At 38.2% G+C, this 20,783-nt stretch overlaps 1 protein-coding gene across 20 annotated transcripts in view; it reads right to left on the bottom strand.

Moving 5' to 3' along the window:
* The window catches only part of FOXP1 (forkhead box P1), a 623,669-nt gene that overhangs the window by 48,545 nt on the left and 554,341 nt on the right, over window positions 1-20,783 (bottom strand). For all 20 annotated transcript variants that reach the window (XM_037040949.1, XM_037040948.1, XM_037040945.1 and 17 more), the window contains one exon: window positions 6,522-6,626. In XM_037040949.1, coding sequence (XP_036896844.1) covers window positions 6,522-6,626 — 105 coding nt within the window. The remainder of the gene's footprint in view (window positions 1-6,521; window positions 6,627-20,783) is intronic.

Here is a 20,783-nt window from a genome sequence, read left to right on the forward strand (position 1 = left end):
TTTCAAGCAAACTGGTGGCATTGGGCCTGTTATCTTTGGCAAACTTGTCTAAACTTTTCTATCTACTGGTAATATTTTATAGATCACTAGAGGGCACTGTGGTATTTAAGCCACTCTGACCTTTGTGAATACTGGGAAAGGTCTTGAACTCGGGAATAATGTCAGAAAGGTGACAGACTTTTTAAGGGGAAAAAAAAGTTTTTGGTAACACCCTATTTTTATTTTTCTAAAACAATTCAAAAATGCATAATATGGGGAAAAGTCAAAATCATAAAAATAGTAAACTCATTTTATAATGTTCAGAGTTGTCACTTGGGATGCGGACAAATTTCATTCCAGTGTTCAGATGTAAATTGAGGCAGGAATGCAATTTGCATACTCCCACATTGTAGCTGGCTAGTCCCTCTGCCTGTGCTCCAGTCTGCTGTACTAACCAGAGGTAATTTCAATGCAGAACATTCAGGCGTGCAAACTGAGAGCCGCAAATGGCTTTGAAACAATTTATGATATCCGGCCTCTTTCGACATGTATTAGCATATACCTGGTTTCTTTAACATTCACTTTGTTTTTCCAAAACCACAAACAGAGTTGCTGGAATTTCATGTGGAAGTGCTTAAGGGGCTGAAAGTTAACACCTTTGTGATCCTCGCAGCCTCACGGTGGCTGTTAAACAAAAGCCTCTTTGTCAAGGCTTTCTTGCAATGTTTTCTTAACATGTTCCAAGTAGTTTTAGGCAGGGAACTAAAGTAAACAAGATGTTACCATGATAAAAACACTTGTGAAAACATTACAGAAAGCACTTAGTAGTTTCTTTCACATAAAACTCCTTACAATTTTCAGGAGTAAAATTCCTAGGAAAAAATTTTTAAAGCACATTTCCAATGAAATGTCCTCTACTGTCTATGGCCCTCAGCCTTTTTGAAAGGGTCAAAGTTCCATCTCTGGGCATTTTTTTCAATGTTTCTCTCCAAGTCATCTATTAGAGTGCGTATAGCATTTGTTTTGGCTTCAATAAATATACATCTGATTAATATGCAAATAATTTTTTATTTTGTTTTGGATGGTGCTTTTTCCCAGGAGAAATAACCAAAAAATAGAAACAAATAGAAACCAACACACAAAACAAAGCACCACCCAAAATTTCTTTCAAATGGATACTAAATGAGGACACAAATTACACTTTTATTAGATGTGACCAGCTAAAAGAAAATCTAGGGGGAAAGGGAGTATTTTCTGCAAACATATTAACAGTACCTGGTATCTGTGAAACTACTGGGCCTGTGTCTGATTTTATATTCTAAGTTGGAAACAGGAAAATGTGGTCATGATTTAACCTTCAAATTCACTCTTTACATTGCCAAATATGAGTCCCTTTTTAAAAAGAAAAAGAATCATAAATCCGTGTTTTTACTGGTACAGATTGTGTGTTCAACCTGGTTTGAAAGATAAAAATGGATCTGAGTGGGCGAGAATGGGGCACACCAGGAGCTTCACCCATCTGCCCATCTGGATGGCACTGGGCTTGTTTTTGTTGTTCTGCTAGATCTAAGGATTCCAAGCAATGCGGGGCTGGAGGATTTCATTAAAGTTAGCAGGAGCACCTGCTGGTATCAGTTAGCTCTAACAAATACAGCAGTCACATGATAACTCATGGTTGATAGATTAAAAAAAATCAACACTAAAACTGCAACTTGTTTTGAGAAGAAACAGGGAAGTAAATGCCCACAATGGACTGGGTATGTGCTGATTCTGATAGAGCTGTCAGGAACAGACAACAGCATGCTGATCTGTAGGGTGTTTATCTTGGAAATCGAGGCCCCGTGGTACACCTCACGTTGGGATAATACTGCAGAATGGTCACGGAAAAGTGTCACATCTCTGGTTTTGATTTACCAACAGTAATGATATTTCTTTCTCAGGAGGGCCAAAAAATATGCCTCATCTTTAGGCCTGTGAGTCCCCCACCCCCTCCTTTCGTTAATTCCTCTCTCTGTTAACAGTGACATTTTATCGTCAGATGGGGTTTTTTACCCTGAATAACTGATCCTGGCTTCTCTAAAAGTTACATCGTAGTAGCCTGAACAACCGAAGATCAGAAAAAAAAAGTTACCACTTTCCCCTTTTATACTTTAAATACCAGGAGGAACCCTGGTCCATGAAGTGTAAAAATTGTGGCTGGTAAAAGAAGCAAAGGGCAAGTCATGCATGGATAGTCTCCTAAACAGGAATAAACTCTGTGATTTCGAACAAAAATAACACTGCATAGCAATGACCAAGGAACTACAAAAAGACTTCTCAAGTAAACATGTGATGACACCAAAAATTTTGCCCTAGGTCAGAGGTCAGTAATCTGGTCCAAGGGACACAGCTACCTCTGACATGTGGTCCTACGGATGCGTGTGCTACAATGGGGCAAGGATGAGCAGTTGTGGCAGAGACTACTGTATTTAGTGCCTGATCCTTTACAAAAAAAGTGTTCCATCCTCTGCCTTAAAACCACATTCAACTGTGAGAATTTTTACCAGAAATTTATGTATAAAAATGATTTAAAAGAGTCTTTTCTAAGACATCAATGCTGTGCATAGTCCCTACGTACAAGGTCAGAAATGCTTCGATAGCTTAAATGATCCCTCTGTTTAAAATATATTTAATTAGATAAATGAGAAGAAGAGTATTAATATTTTTAAAGAGTATCCCGTATGGGCTAGGCACTTTACGTGATGTACCTTTAAATTTTAACAGCCCTAAGAGGTCGGTTACTATTATTATCCCAAACTACAGGAGCTGCTACTGAAGCTCGGAGATGCTATGTAACCAGCACAGAAAACACACTCACACTAACAGTAAGTGGCTTCACTACCCAAACTGACCTTTTTTAAAGTTTTTTTTTTAGACTGAGCATCTTAAATAGAAAGTATAGAGTTAATAAAATGTACTGCTTCTAAGCAGATGGTATTGTGCAGTCGTTAAGAACAAGGGCTATAAAGCCAGAATGCCTGAGTCTGGACCATGACCCCACCCCTTACAAGCTGTCTGACTTACTGCCTCTGTGACAGTCTCCTCACCTGTGGGCTGAGAGTAGTTCTTTTATAGTATCACTACAAAGCGTCTGTGAGGATTAAATAACTTACATATGTAAAAGCACTTGGAATTGTGCCTGTTCTACACTTCAGGGTTATTTAATTAGGAACTCTGACTAGGGAAGTTTAAAATTAGGGGATTAGAATATAGGTGAAGAAAATGCATGGAACGACACCTAAATCCAGGACAGAGCAAGGCCACTTGTTGTGGGAGTGTCTTGGAGAGTACCAGCAGCACTGCTATCAATCTGCTTAAACCATAAGAAAACGCCTCCAGAGAGATGGATTATAGAAGCAAAGAAGAGTGTGTGTGCCCAGAAACGAGGTGCTTTCACAGTCTATGAATCTGACAATTTGAGAATAAATGCTTAAACCATTTCTTCCTAGTAACGATGACTCCATGATGACATCATTCAGAGAAGCCACATGCTTTTGTCAGATCCATAAGAATTTGGGTAGCTTTTTCTTTTTTATCTCTACTTGAGGACATTTTTAAATTGCTTTTGAAGACAGAGAAACATCACCTGGTTGCCTCCCACATGGGCCCAGACCAGATCAAATCTTCGACCTAAGTATGTGCCCTGACTGGGAATCAAACCCACAACCTTTAGGATGCAGGATGATGCAGCAACCAACTGAACCACACAGACCAGGGCAAAAGCTGGGTGCCTTTTTCAGTCCATTTCACTGAAAGGAAAAGTTGGCTTCACTAAAACCATTGTGCTTCACCTTTGGACTACATAGAGACACAGGGGATATGAATTTGTCAGAAGACTAATTTTTCACTACATTGGGCAAGATATCAAAAACCTGAAGACAACTCTGAATTTCCAAGAGCAAAACTCATGCTGTAGAAGAAACTCAAAATCCTAAATTTGCCACATATGGCCAATCAACATGTAACTCACGAAAACAGAACTAACTCTGAGTTCTAGAGGGTTTTTTTCTTATCTAGCATTTACTCTCCTTGCGCTGGTTTACAATACTCATATTTCAGTTTCGGGAACCAAATCTCTGGTCCCCACCCCCACATAGTCCACATGAGTGAATATCTCCATCTGCCCTGCATGTGGGCATGTGAGGCAATTCTGGCTTCACCACCGTGTGACTGGCTCAGAGAAGAACACATGACTCAGGCTGAGCAATGACAGTCTGCCCAGAAATTTTTCTGGAAAAGAGATGCACTCTGGGATTGATGAAATAGTGATCTATAAATGTTTTCTTCAGTCAGTTCAACTTGGAATGAGCTGAAGGCAACACAACAGATACCAGAGAAAACAGACAGAGGACCAAAACTCAAAAGACCCTGTGTATGGACCTGGATGTAGCCATGCTTGAATGCTACATACCACTGGACTTCCTAGTTACAAAAGCCAACTATCATTCAGAATCCACCCCCCCCCCGCCCACGTACACACTTCTTTTCTGGCTTAAGCTAATTTAAGTTGCAGCTCTATAGCTTGTAAACAAAACAAAAGTCTTCTGACAAATATACGTTAATAATAAGTATACTAGGGAGTAAGCTAAAGTTGCAGGTTGACAGTGAACATTCTAACTCCACTGAGCAAACATGAACTGAAAACATGCCATGTAATGTGTGAAACCATAATATTTGATAAGTGGTTTCCTGTACAAAAGCCAGACTCCTAGTATCCTTAGAAAATGGCCTTTTTAAAAATAGGAACCAAGTCTAGGTCTCATTTCTAGTGACATTTAGATTCTTTTCTTCTGTGCTAGATGTGGTTTGAAATTGTACTGTCTCCTTGTGGTGGTGTCCCTTCACGTATATATACATATATACACACATATGTGTCTGTGTGTATCACCTAATTGTCAACTCACATTATAAATGACCTATGATTTGTGGATTGGGGTGGAAACACTCTTGGCTGTTAACAAAATTTTGTAAATGAGTCAACTTGTAAAACTACCCTTTTTCCTGTGACTCTGAAATGGATACATGTCACTAAAAATATTGACACCAATTTTATAATTCTAAAGACTTTATAAAAATAGATCATATTCACAGATGTTTACCAGCCATTCTATAGATGAGTAAAAATTGCACCAAGAGAGAATTTAAAAGTGGTTTCTGCAGAGATCTTTTTCTCTTAATACCTAAATAGGAATTGGCCAATGATAAGGAAATAACAACACAGAGATTCTATAATGAGTGACTTATAACAGATCAAAGCACTAACCTGAATCAAAATAGTGGTAAAGGGCTATTGCTTAATTTAAAATAAAACATCACTGACCTCGATTGTTGATATTTAGAAAACAACTTGAGGCATGTCTTTTTAAAAAATTGTAAGTACTTACATTTTTAATGCTCTTAAAGTAAAATATTAAAGCTGTGAAGCTATGACATAGATTTACAGATTTTCATTCATCAATCAAAAAATGATATTCACCAAAAAATGCCTTGTAGGTAACACTAGCTGTATCTCTAAGAGTGGCTTTATTATAATATTTGTATCTGCAGCCATCAAGATAGATGTAGGGATTGTTCTAAGAACATCAAGACCACACAAAGCCAGACACCTGAACAGAAATTAGCCTGTTTCTGTTTCCTGCAGCTTGAATGAGACAGAAAAGCTAGGGGAAAAGAACCTCCAGCATTCCATTTGTAAACTGTTATGCACCAATGTACACAGGCTTACATTTGTGCATATATTTGGTTGTTGCATGATGTATCAGTATATTCAGTCTACATGTCAATGACAATGATATTATCAATATATTTATGAGATGCCAAGAATGCAGGGCAGGTAAGGGAAATATTAGGATGCAGCACAGAAGTACTTCACTTCAGCTAGACTAGATATACCTCTGCAAGTGTTTCAGACTTGAATGAGATACCCCAAGTTTTAGTCATACTTTAATTGCAGAAATTAAAGTTACTCCATTCTCCCCATAAGGACAAGAATCTGAATAAAAGTCAACAGCTATATTAGAAAGATAAGAATCAAGCTGTCAGCATTTCCTTAGCATCCATTTCTTATATTTACAATTATTTGTATGAAAACAAAGAAGAGGCCAGTAACTGACATCCATTTTATAAAAATAGAGTTAGGATGGTTTGTTTTATAGGGACATGAATAAAAGTGAAAACTAATTTACTACAATTTTAATATTGGGAGACTTTTTCTTTAATCGCTGTCATTCTGGGGGGGGGGGGGCGGGGGAAGGGGTAAACATAGGCTCTTACTAAATGTATCAAACTGCCCTGAAGAGTAGCCCTTTTGCTCTTGAAAGTGCAGCCCTCCCTGGAAGTTGTAACAATTCTCAAGACAGCAGTGCCAGACCTCCTGATACAGAGTCACCCTCAAAGCAGTGGGGTGGAACCCTCCAGCAAAAAGGCATCTTACGAGAAAAAGCATGAACATTGGGAAGTGCTGGCTATGTAAAAAGAAGAAAGCAACACAAAATGATTCTTACTTTAGAAATGATTGGAAATCTTCGCACACTGCTTCACAGCCTGGCCACTTGCATACACCATGTCCATAGAGAGGGTGGCTATGGGGGTGCTCCTCATGGGACAAACTGAAAGAAAACACACACAGGATAAGAGAAAGAGTTTGCTGCCAAGGACCATCCCACCACACACAAAACGCAGAGGAATCCACAATGGCCAAAAGTGAACAGGAACGAATCTGGGTTTCCCTTTCCCATGGATCTCACCAATTAGTTCTGCATTGTTATTTAAAAGCAAGAGTTAAATCCCCAAATGTGAACAGTCCAATGTTAGAAATGTACCACCATGTATTAAAAGCGTTTGAGAGGCTTTTTGTTACGTGAAAAGCTCTCACCTTGGACTGCTAAGGATTCAAGAAGACAGAACTTATCTTTTAATGTAAATAATGCAATGATAAAATCTGTACTTGTTTTTGAGATTCTCTTACTGTTTCCCACCCAGAATATTATACGTTTTTCTCTTCCTTTCCACCATGTGGTACTCGGGGAAGTGTATCTGCCCACTCGCCTATGAATCATATTCTCAAGTATTTTCTCCATTAGGTTACTACTGTATTCAGACTTCTTTCAGATAAATTATTTTTACAGTTGTTTCCATAACCTTAGATTCTATCAAATAAAAATATAAAACTAACCCTGAAAGTTCTGTTTAGTACACAAGTACATTCTCTTCAGGGAATGGGCTATTTTGCAATGATCTCTCCCTGACTTTGAACTCCAAGCATAGTGAATTATGACCACACACTTTCACACACAATCATGTGTGCACACATGAGTCTCGCATTTTATATTACCACTAGGATGTGTATTCACATATTTTATTGATTCACATTCAAAAAGCAGATATACACAGATGCCACCTGTCCCAAACTTATAATTAATCCACAGTGAGCATTAGGAGTAAACACACACATACAAAAATGTCACCTTATCAAAGATGAATAGGTCTCCCTATAGCTTTTAAATGACTTTACTGGAAATCTAATATAGTCTGAGTATAATGACATGCTATTTTGCCTTAAAATATAAAATAAATCTGGGAACAACAACAAAAAAACCTATCTAAAACTAACTTACAAAAGTACTTCCGCCCTGGCTGGTGTAGCTCAGTGGATTGAGCACAGGCCTGCGAACCACATGATCGCGGTTCAGTTCCCAGTCAGGGCACATGCCTGGGTTGCAGGCCAGTTCCCGGCAGGGGACTCACGAGAGGCAACCATACATTAATATTTCTCTCCCTGTCTCCTTCCCTTCCCCTCTAAAGATAAATAAATAAAATCTAAAAAAAAAATACTAAAGGATGCCCCTCATGAGAGGAAAGAATAACACAAGTAAACTAAGATAGATATAGTGAGCTTTATAAAGCTCAATGATTAAAGGATTTTCTAAGTAGTTAAAAGGGTGAAATTCGATCATAATGAAAGAAAGAATTACCACTATCCATGTTCATCTTCGTATTTTTTAATGAGTAAAACAGATATGACCATATAAGATGATGGATATTAATTAAACATTATGGTCATAATTTTATGATGAATGTAAGTAAATTATTGTACTGCCCAACTTACAATGCTATATTTCAACAAAACTAAATTTTACAAAATTACTGAGAATACCTAAAATTAAAGAATTCTTTAAATACTAGAAATCTCACTTATTCTGACAGAGGAAACCATTAAAAAATAATGCTATTACCAACAGCTCACAAAAGAAAGAAAAATCTAAGCAAAATAACTATTTTCTTTATCAACTTTATTAAGAATATAAAGTATTTTCATAATGTTAATAGTTAATGTTTGTTTACTGTAGAAAACTTAGAAATGTTGAAAATTTAAAAAACTGCACTCAAACACAAACATATACATTATTAACAGATTAAAGCATGAAGATTTATAACATTCTTTTATAGTCCACATAATTGTGTAAATAATATCTCATGTTATCAACCAATATTCAAGGGTCTTATTTATTGACCTGTGATACCTTATCACGCACCACATTAAATCTAGTTACATATCAAAATTTATCTAACCATTCCTCTACTTTGGACATTGAGATTCCTTTCATGTTTTTTAAATTTATGAATAATGTTAGAAATAAAATTTACCCGGCAAAATACCTCACATTCAGACAAATGTGATTGCCCAGTTAATGAGCACTAAGTTTTGAAATTTACTACGACTATTTTATCAAGCTGCTTTTAAGAAATGCGACATGCCAAGTACATTTTTAGTCATTATACTTCTTTTTACGTGGTTCTTCAGGCTGGAAACCTGATTTCTGGTCACGATGGAGGTATAGGTAGACATGCTTCTCCTCCTTGCACAACCGTAGGGAGGGTCACAACTAACCTCCAAACGAGAAACACCCAGAACTGCTGAAAAATCGAACTGTATGGAAGTCTGACAACCATGGGATTAAAGAAGCCATATTCATGCAGATGAGTAGGAGGGGCAGAAACAGGGGGCCACAGCAGAGAGGACACACAGTGTGAGGGCAGTGAGGTGGCGGCAGCTGGCAGAATGGGCACCCCCATATTCACATGTGGTGGATAAAAATCAGGAGGGATACTGGGGGAGTGAGCCATCCCAGCCCCAGGTCAGACCTGCAGCCCAGGGTTCTAGTACTGAGAAAACAAAGCCTCAATTTCTGGCTGCAAAAACCAGAGGGGGTTGGGCCAGCAGAAGAAACTGCCAGTATCTCAGGAGAATCCATTTAAAGGGCCTGTAGTCCTAGAAAATACACAAAACCACCCACTCTGGGAACTACCACCAGGGCAACAGCTAGAGGGGCACCAGTCACACATGGGAAGTGGGTGAAGTGACTGGAAATGGGGCAAGGGCTGAACAAGCCTTCATTAGCCAGGCAGCGGCACTGTCCCCTCTCTGACCCCTCCCTCACACAAAGAGCTCCAAAGCAGTGGAGTGGGTTGCCCTTACCTGGTGATTTACCATGGCTCCGCCCCATTCAATATAACACGTGCACCAAGACAGAGAGTCAAAGTGGCTCTACCTAATAATACACAGAAACAAACACAGGGAGTCTACCAGCTTTAGGACACAAAGAAATATGGCTCAAATGAAAGTACAGAACAAAACTGCAGAAAAAGAACTCAATAAAACAGAGATAGCCAACCTATCAGATGCAGAGTTCAAAGCACTGGTGATAAGGATGCTCAGAGAACTCACTGAGTACGACAAAAGCAGAAGAGAAGAAATGAAGGCTATGCTAAGTGAAATAAAAAAAAAACATAGGGAACCAACAGTGAAGGGAAGGAATCTGGGGTTCAAGTCAACGATTTGAAACGAGGAAGAAATAAATAGTCAGCTAGGAGAGAATGAAGAAACAATTTTTTAAAAAAGTGAGGAGAGAGTAAGAACACTCTGGGACAGCTGCAAAAGTGCCAAGCTCTGAATCATAGGGCTGCCAGAAGGAGAAGAGGAAGAGCAAGAAATTGAAAACTTATTTGAAAAAATAATGAAAGTAAACTTCCCTAATTTAGTGAAGGAAACAGGCCTACAATTCCAGGAAGCACAGAGTCTCAAATAAGTTGGACCCAAAGAGGACCACATCAAGACACATCATAATTAAAATGGCAAAGATTAAAGATAAAGAGACAATCTTAAAAGCAGCAAGAAAAGCAGAACATTACCTACAAAGAGTTCCCATAATACAATCAGCTGATTTCTCAAAAAATACTTTGCAGGCAAGGAGGGGCTGGCAAGAAGTATTCCAAGTCATGAGAGGCAAGGACTTACATCCAAGATTACTCTATCCAGCAAAGCTCTCATTTAGAATGGAAGGGCAGATAAAGTGCTTCCCAGACAAGGTAAAGCTAGAGGAGCTCATCATCTCCAAGCCCTTATTATATGAAATGTTAAAGGGACTTATGTAAGACAAAGATCTAAATTATGAATAGTAAAATGACAATATACTCACAACTATCAACAACTGAATCAAAAAAGAAAAACAAAACCAAACACGAACTAAGCAAACAGCTAGAATAGGAACAGAATCACAGAAATGGACATCATACGGAGGGTTATCAGCAGGGAGGGAGAAGGGGAATAATGGGGGGAAAAGGTGCAGGGATTAAGAAGCATAATTGGTAGGTACAAAATAGACAGGGGGGATGTTAAGAAAAGCATAGGAAATGGAAAAGCCAAAGATCTTGGCTTTGGAAAAATTTGGACAACTGTAATAACATAATAAAATAGATTTAAAAAATTAAAAATTAAAATATTGGGAACTTGAAACCTTAATTAGTAACAATATAAAATTATTGTTTCTCAAAAACACTATGGATTTAGTTTCAGTTGACCACAATAAAACAAATATTGCAATAAAGTGAGTCACAAAATTATTTTGGTTTCCCAGTGCATAAAAAAGTTATGTTTACACTATTCTATTCTGTAGTCTATTAAGTAGACAATAGCATTATGTCTAAAAAAGAATGTATCTTAATTAAAAATACTTTCACGATAAAACATGCTAACCATTATCTGATACTTTAAGGGTTCATAATCTATTGTGGCGGAGTTGCCACAAACCATCATTAAAAAAAAAACAACACAGCCCTGGCTGGGGTGGCTCAGTGGATTGAGCACCGGACTGCAAAGCAGAGGGTCGCTAGTTTGATTCCCAGTCAGGGCACATGCCTGGGTTGCAGGCCAGGTTCCCCAGTGTGGGGAGTGCAAGAGGCAACCACACATTGATGTTTCTCTCTCTCTACTCTCTCCCTTCCCCTCTGCCTAAAAATAAATAAATAAATAAATAAAAACCAAACAAAAAAACAGTATCTATGAGGCACAGTAAAATGAGGCATGCCTGCAGTTAAAACATGTGATGGTTATTCTACTGTGCTTTCTGGGTTAAGCCAAGAGTTTTCTGAAAATAATAGAACTAAAGGAAATAATATGCATTCACTACAGAAATTTATGACTACAAAAAATGTGCATGGCTTAATGTTATTTTTGCCACTCTCCACTTGCCCCCTTATTTTTTGGTTAACATATTTGTGAAGGCTCCATGACCTGAATAAAATCTACTCTAAGAATTTATTTCAAGTTCAACTTGGTAAGTAAGGACGGATGACAACTGACTGTGGACAACCCGTGACACCTTAGGTGTAGAGAAAGTCAACTCCTCACACAGTCACACAGAAGGCCTCTTGAAATCTGCTTCTACACTAAAACCATACTTATTATAAACAGATTATGTCATTTTTTTACGTTCACATAATAGGAGTAGGCTACTGATCCAAGTCCAGCAGTGTTACCCCAGCCAAGATAGCACTGCTAACATTTCGTTACATTATTGCCCTGAATTTTCTTCTAATGCATTACAAGTTTACAAAAATGGAAACATATACTCACACTTTTCACTTTTAATATATAACTGGATACTTTTAAATATACAATTGTCTGAAATAAAGTGTTTGGCTTTGGAAACAAAAGGAATACACTGCCAATGGTGTTTTTACACAGTTCTGAAAATGCATGTAAAACACTGAAATAATTGTTGCTTCTGGGGATGATACTGGAAGTTGAAGTAGGGGTGGTGGGAAAACTGAATTTTCACCCTATCACTTTTTGTTTCTTTTGAGGTTTGTATTTTGCAACTTGTAGGACTTTCTTTGCTGTACAATTGTAACTTTTCATAAATACAAACACCCACATATATATGCACACTCAAGAAAAGTCAAGTGCTCTGCGGGTGTCGGTTTTCAGAGTGCTGTTTGCTGACAGCAGCTTGCTGTGACTGCATGTGTGGCTAGGGTCACCTCTGGCATCCTTGTTGTCATTCTATATGAAGCAATGTCACACCCCACCAGCTGGACCTCTGAATGGCAGCTTTTTGGTGTCATCAAAAGAGTAGGACTAACATTGATATTCAGACTACCTTTGGGGACTTCCCCAAAGGGACAAAGAGGGAAATTTAAAAACAAGGGAAAGAATGGCTTTCCCTGGAATTAACCAGGACTATATTTATAGAATGAAACATGGTGGGAAAATGATAATATAAGCATGCGATGGTCAAATAAAGTCTGTGAGTCTAATCACCTAAACAAATTGTTCAAGGATATCTCTTCAATGTGAGGAAGTATGCTGCCCAGGTCAGTGACAAATAGAGATGTATCGGGTTTGCCAAAAAGTTCTTTACTTTTTTATATAAAATAAAAGACACGTTTTTTATTTTCACCAGCTTTTTTGATTTGAATATTCTGAGTATGTCTGCTGTCTCCTGCTACTGGTTTTTAGTGGGTAGAGGCCGAGGTGCTGCTATACATCCTCCAGTGCAGAGGAGAGCCCCACAGCAAAGAATTATTTGGCCAAAGTGTCAATAGTAGCAATAAACTTAGCAAACCACTTTTGACACGTTCAATCAGTCACAGTACCTTCTCTATACACTGCACAAATCTTTTGTGTGTGTGTGTATGCATTTCATTTGTTTTTACCTTTCTTGAAAAAAAAAAGCATAATGAGCCAACTATGTTGTGTATTTTCTTTCATCTTCAATATTAAAATGGCTGTACAAAAATTCACCGATTTTGTTAACTTTTTCTTCAATGCCCGCTGATATGACAGTTGTCATGATACATTCTAACAAAATTGTTCTGAATGAACTTGGAGACAACTAAGCACTACTGGAGGCATCGCACAGAAAAAAACCATAATAAACTTTCTGGCCAACCCAACAGTTGGTTTTGAAGGTATTGAAACATATTTGCCCCAAAATTAAACTTTTAAAAATTTAGAGTCAATTGTTTACTAAAGTGTTTCTTACTATAAACTGCCAGGTTGAAAATTCCTAGGGGCAGGGATCGTGTGTAATTCATCTCTACATACTCAGCTTCTCCCACAAAACACAGGATCCGTAAATGTTAGATGGATTCATGAATGAACAGACAACAATAATTACATTATTCTACCTAATTTCTATACTCTGAATTATATATCCAATGTTTTTTTAATTTTTGAAGATAGACACCTTTATTGTTGTTATTGTTCTGTAGGTGATGACCAGAATGATGCCAACACATCTGAAAAAACAGCATTCTGAAACTTGCTATCAATTTTATTCTGAATATACAAAATACAAATAGTATGCAATCAAGAAAAACTAGCTGATTTATATCTCAAAAACTCCTTGATATGTTAAATATATTTTTTACAAAATAGTGATGACATTTCAGAAGGAACCAATGTACCATGAAAAATAAAATTATACATAAAAATGTAATAACAATTCCTAACATTACATAATATTAAGTACAGTATATATTCAGTATGGTGCAATGTCATTTTCAATGACATTTATTTAAGAAATTTTTCTATGTATATCAAAGTATATCAGACAGAGACTTAACTTCAATGCTGACTTTAGCCTTTAAGATTTTATATAATGATGATGATTCTTTAATGGTGTCTGTTCACTATTGCCTTCTAAAGTTAACAAATTAACCAAACTCGAAACTTGAATCATTAATTCACCTGCTAAAACTAAGAACAACTTCTCACATTCAGTCTGTAGTCTTTAGTGGTCCTTACACTGTTAGTCCTGACAACCAAGAGAATAATCTTTGAAGGAGATAAAAAGAGTAGACACCTCACTATATCCCAAGATATTTCCTGCTAATTCAAATGCCACTACCCTCACTCCTGAAGGCACACAGCTTCTCCTATGCCCGAGTCTGTCTTCTAAGTCTCTTCTAATTATTTGTTTTTTCTTTTATCTTCCTCTCTAACTTTTATTCATCCATAACAAAAGGCTACATCTGTTCCCATTAGGATTTAAAGCTTCCCTCCTACAAAACCCCAAGAAAAAAAATAACCCAAATTATAAATGGTATTTTATTTCACTGGCATATTATTTGATAAATTAAGTTACAGAAGACTGCTGGTCATGCTCCAATTACTAAAAATTGTGGGCTTTTTCATTTTTAAGTTTCACTGAGATAATTCATGCACAATACGATTCACTCATTTAGAGTGTATAATTCAGCAGTTTGGACTGTATTCACCGAGTTGTGTACCCATCACCACAGTCTAACTTTAGAACATTCTTATCAAACCAAAAAGAAATCCTGTGCCCACTAGCAGTCATTTCTCATTTCTTCCCCACCCCTACCAACCTCGGATCTACTCTGTGTTTCTAAAGATTCTGGACATTTCATTTAACTTGATTCATACAATATGTGGTCATTTGTGTCTGGCTTCTTTTTCTTAGCATAATAGTATGCAGGTTTATTGACACTGTGTAGCAAGTGTCTGTACTTCGTTTCTTTTTTATGGCTGTATACTATTCCACTGTATCCATATGCAGTAATATGTTCTGTTCAACCATTCATCTCAGCTAACGAACATTTGGGTTGTTTTCACATTTTGGCTATTGTGACTAGTGCCAATATGAAAATGCACATCAATGTACTTGTCTGAGTTTGTTTTCAAATTTTCTAGCTATATACCTAGGAGCAGAATTGTGAGTCATGTGGTAATGCAACGGTTATCATTTTAAGGAATTGTCAGACTCTTTTCCAAAACAGCTATACTACCTTACATTCTTATCAGCATTAGCCAAGGGTCCAATTTTTCTACATCTTTGCCAACACTTGCTGTTGCATTGCTATTATAGTCATCCCAGTGGATATAAAGGGGCACTTTTTTTGTACTTTTAATTTGTATTTCTTTAGTGATTAATGATGTAAACACCTTTTTGCAGACTTCTTGACCATCTGTCTATCTTCTCTAGAGAAATGTTTATTCAGTCCTTTGCGCATTTTAAATATTGGGTAATTTGTCTTTTTGTTGTTGAGCTGCAAAAGTTTTCTTTTTCTTTTCTTTTTTTAAAGCAATAGATTTAAAAAGATGCCCTGGCTGGTTTGCTCAGTTGGTTAGAGCATTGTTTCAGTACAGCGAAGTTGCAGGTTTAATCTGTGGTCAGGACACAGATGAGAGTCAACCAATGAATGCATAAATAGGTGGAACAGCAAATATTTATGTTACTATCTAATATTAATTAAAAAATAATAAAAACCATATTCTGCATGCAAGTCCCTTATCAGATACATTAGTTGCAAATATTTACTTCCATTTTGTGGACTGTCTTTTCCATTCCTTGATGGTGTGTTTCGAAGCACAAAAGTTTTAAATTTTGATGAGGTTCAATTTATTAATTTTTTTCCTATCGTTCCTTATGCTTTTTTGATGTCACATCTAAGAAACCACTGACTAATCCAAAGTAATAAAGATTTAATCCTATGTTTTCTTCTAACAGCTCTAGCTCACATTTAGGTTTATGGGCCTATTTTTAAGATTTTATTTATTTATCTTTAGAGGGGAAGGGAAGGAGAGAGGGAGAGAAATATCAATGTATGGTTGCCTCTGGTGTGTCCCCTGCTGGGAACTGGCCTGCAACCCAGGCATGTGCCCTGACTGGGAATCGAACCGCGATCGTGTGGTTCGCAGGCCCATGCTCAATCCACTGAGCTACACCAGCCAGGGCCAGAGCTGTTTAATAAAAGTATAATTCTATTCCAAATAAATCATCTTGCCACCTTTGTAAAAAACCAACTAAACATAAATGTAAGGTTTGTAGTATTTTTGTATTTCACTTTTGCTAGACTTATTTTCCCTAATATACTGCTGATGTTCTCACAAGAACTTATACTTACATTATAACTTCTGAAGTTACATCAAATTATAAAATAACTTTCAAAGTTTGGGGGGAACAGATATATATATTTAATAAAAATAAAACCTCAGCAACTAAACTTTTTGAAGGAGGAGTGCCTGGGGCCCTGTTTCCAGATCCTGCCGAGTCCTGATGTGCTGACGCATCTTCCGTAACTGCGCTTTGCGGATCTCTGAACTTTGCACATACAGGGGTGTGGCTCAGCCTTTCACTGAACACCAGCACTGTTTCTGTAAGGGAGTTCAGTGCATGAAGACCTCACATCTCACTGACAGCTGTGCCAATAACCAGAAATTTTTCAAGTCATCTAACTGCCCTGCCCTCCATTTCTACATTTGACAACTGAAGGGAATCCCACAAGATGCTCCTTCAAGTGGTAAAACTTCTACCAAGAATATGCAGATGGATAGGGAAGGGGTGCAAGTGACATTTCCTGTTACTGACAACAGGAATAAGGAGGAGGTGCTTAATGAATACTGTTTAAAAAGAATGAATGAGGTCTCTATCTTCCAGTAGGGGTAACGATCCTTATCACTCACTGCTGTGGAGCAGTAGGCTACTTCCTTTTAAACCATTCCTCATATTCTGCAAATATACACACCAGAAAGCACAACGAATCCAGCAACCAGTGTCACCTCTTCTGAATCAGGGGCAGTTGTGCTTCCTTCCCTCTCTCACCCACTGTTTGGCCTTTCCTCTAGCCAGACAACAAAAGTGGAATGAATGGTGACCCTGAGACAGGCTGCCCGGGTATTAATGATGAAGACCATTTCACCAACATTCTACCTCTGTGCCTCTCTGTGCTTTCCAACTTTCCTGTCTCATATCCATGAGCACGTGCTTCCTTATGCCCATCCCACGACACGGTCAGCCACAGATCTTCCTCTCTCAGACCCACCACGGCCTAGGACTTAGGCCACTTGGCAAGAGTCTTCCCAACCAAACATGAAAGTTGTCCAGATACCTCAGGTTTCCAGGTTTCTCTTGGTACACAGTGTCAGGACTGTCTAGTAATAAAAATGTGATCATCATAGTGTCAATGAAAAACACTGCTATTTTAAAACTTTTCCTTTTATTTGCTAAATTCTTTAACAACTTACACTGAAACAGTCCCACTTTCTCTCTTCGCTTTTTACTTACCACATTTCCCTGCCTTCTGCCTTGCTATCATATCCTACTTTCAATTACATTTTAAGTATCTTACCAGGGATTTCTTAGGTTTGTACATGACAGTATGAATTTGATTTCTCATGATGAAGTGATATCTGAAAAAATAATCCTACTTCAGATTTTTTATACTAAATTTTCAAGAACTAACTGATAACAATAGGTCAACCTAAATGAAGCCAAACCAGGAGAGTTGGCTTTGGATCTGGCTATCAGTTGCCCCCATAAAGATCAAGGTAGGTTCACAACAGCAAGAGTGATCACTTAAATACCTAGCATGATTTTCCCCTCTAGAGTTCACTCTTATGCTCCCTTTCACACGATTGCCTATCTCCTCCAGATCAGCTGCAAGTCAAATTCCAGTGTCTTGCAGAAAACTAAAGTAGCTCGAGTGTCTTCGTGTGTTGTGCTGTAGCTCCAGGGGCACAGGGTACTCTCGTGCCTGCCTTCCAAAGCACAAGTGAGATGTGGGGACAGCAAATGGTGATAAAGCACTGCACGGTATACCTGGTGGCTTTGTAAACGTGACCTTTCTCCTTGGACTTTCCCTGAAAACACTTGGAGAAGCACATGGCTTCTTATTTCGCACTGAAGAGTCAGAAGACGACTCAGGTAGCTCATTTCTCACATACTGTCTTAGGTTTTACTTTTCACCCATTACAGAAATATGCTAGCCTATGTGTTTATTTATCAGTTTCCCTGGAGTAAGTTGGCAAGTGGTCTTATAATCTTAACACAAGGAGAGGGGTGTTTTATCCAAGCCCATTAAAGGGCCTGGCGCCGAGCGACTGAGATTGAGGGTCCCCCCGCCCCTGCCGCAGCAGAACACGTCCACACGCTTCTCTAGCTTTCACTCTCACGCAGTGAGTCCTTGACTCTCCTTCCCCAGAACACTCATCTTCTCATTTTTCTGCTACTTTTGAAATCATGTTTAATTAAAGGATTTCACACTCCCTTGTGATATGATATATTCATGAGTAAAACTTATGATTGGAGTCACTATGAATTAGTCTATTAAGTGTGAGATTTGTGCTTTTAAACAATGATAGAAATTATTCTTATATTATCTGCTCTCAAAATTGTGCCTTGAGATGTGAGGGCTACCTTAACTAACTTTACATATGAAATAAAAGCTATTAACCCATCTATGTTCAGGGTCTTCCCTCCCCCCACCCTCAAATTACAAGTTAACCTGAGAGAAATAAAGGGTCATCTTTCTGCAATGTCCTCAGGGCTCGGCCCATTAAAGTGCTGTGTTGGGTGAATTTGAGTGCTATATAAATATCCTCACTTTTGTGGTATCAGATTCATGCTCCTGTTTACTGAGAAAAAATTCAACTACATCATCAGAATTGTGATTTCTCAGTGGTAATCTTTTCTGAAACCTATTGAAGTTAGTCAATTCTCAGAAAAAAATATTAAATGAAAAGTAGTAATATGCACATGCAGATATGGCAAAAACTAAACATGGCAGGAGAATGACTCAAAAAATGCTGACTGGGCCTAAGGTTCAAAATCGTGTCTAAGGACAAGGACACACCTCCTTCCTTTTCCCACTGCTATTCTGAGAGCATTGCTTCTCAAATTTTCTCATGGATACAAATCACCTGGAGATCTTTTTACCATGCAGATTCTGATTCAGTAGTTCTGGGGTGGGGCCCCAAACTGTGCAAATCCCACACACTCCTGGGTGATGCTGACAGTGTGGGGTGATGGCCCACAACTTGAGCACTACCATCTGGAGAGTTCCTTCCCTCTCTGTATCTATCCTAAAAGTGATTGCACTTAAAGAAGCACTCATGGAACCTCCTCTCTACTCACTGTGGGTTGAAGAGCAAGCAGGAGAAGGAGAAACAGGGAAAGGGGTGGTTACTGAGCAACTTAACCAAAAGTAGCTACAAACTCATAACAGTTATTTATGAGTGATTTATGAATTAAATGCAAGGCTGCTTTAAATATCTATATATCTATATGTGCAGAGAGATATATAGATATATATATACACACATACACACACACAACAAACTGGTAAGACTGAAGGAAGTTAGCTCAGAGAAAAGGTCATTTCCTGTTTCTGCTAAACAAACACCCATTTCACATTATCAAAAATCTGTTGAGTGACATTCATCAGGAATATCCTGGCCTATGCTGTTGAATCAGTAGGTCTGACAACTCAAACTCCATAGTTCCCAAACTCTAGGTGTGCCCTACATACCATCTGATCTTGGGTGGTATGCCTGCACTTGGAAGTAGAGAATATATGTGAATAAGAAGGGTCTTGAATTAACTTTTCAGGAAGATAATGCCACAAAATACCAGGTGAACAAAAGGATTTTCAAAGACTGGCAGGTTTATTTAAACTGGTCTTGGACAAAAATATATTTAGTATCTCTAATCTCTGAGTTCACAAATACCACTTCTAAGGATAATGTTTATTTCGGTTAAATTAAAAAGAAGCCAATTTTAAGAAAATAATATAAATACTAATGTAAGAAGATAATGGCAACTTCATAGTGATGGGACAAATTCAAATTACTAAAGTTTGGAAAACCAAAACTCAGCACTCATGAAGTGCTGACTTTATGACTTTACTTCCTGGGTCAACACTGACACAGAGGCAAGTTCCTGCACAGCGTTCCCACTGGAATTTTCCATGGAAAGAACCTCAGGGTCATCTGCTGCTTAGGGGACAAAGAACCACAAAGGGCACAATAGCACAATATAGCACATCCGATCCTTTTAAGACTGGTATCATTCAAGATCTGTAAGCTTTTCACCTGTAGGCTGTAGCTGTGGCTAGTAATTGGCTGCTTTACCAACTGTAGGAGCCTGAGGTCACACCATGATAGGCGTCAACTTTGGCAAGTTGTTTTCTCCACCACCCCCATCACCAATCTGCTCCCCTCTCCCTTTTCAGCTACTCTGGGCCAAAACATGCATCTTGATTTCCAGGCTCCTGCAGGATGGGCGTGTGGCCGCACAGTGGAGTGGGGAAAGAGGGCTGAGTTTCTGAGGCCGTTTGGTGCATTCCAGTCTATCACAAACACAGAGCAGGTGATGATAAAGGCAGAATGCCTGTGTTTGCAGGGTGCTGAGTGAAGGAATAAATAAAGGAAAAGACCAAGAAGAGGCAGAGGTCCAGCTTTTATTTCTGACACCAGTAATGTTTATCCTGAGTTTGAGTTTACCACTGATAGCATTAACACTGGGATCTTGTTAAGAAAACAGAATGCTTTCCAAAGAGTGGCTGTGAGCAACTGTGTCAATACAGAAAAGGGACCACTAATCCAGAAATTATTGACACCATTAGGCAGGCTCTTGTTATGTGTTTGCATTGGTGAGTCAAAGGTCTGTGTGGAACCTTGC

The sequence above is a fragment of the Sturnira hondurensis genome, unplaced genomic scaffold (genome assembly GCF_014824575.4).
Source record: "Sturnira hondurensis isolate 20B ecotype Veracruz unplaced genomic scaffold, ASM1482457v3 Scaffold0002840, whole genome shotgun sequence".
Lineage (NCBI taxonomy): Eukaryota > Metazoa > Chordata > Mammalia > Chiroptera > Phyllostomidae > Sturnira > Sturnira hondurensis.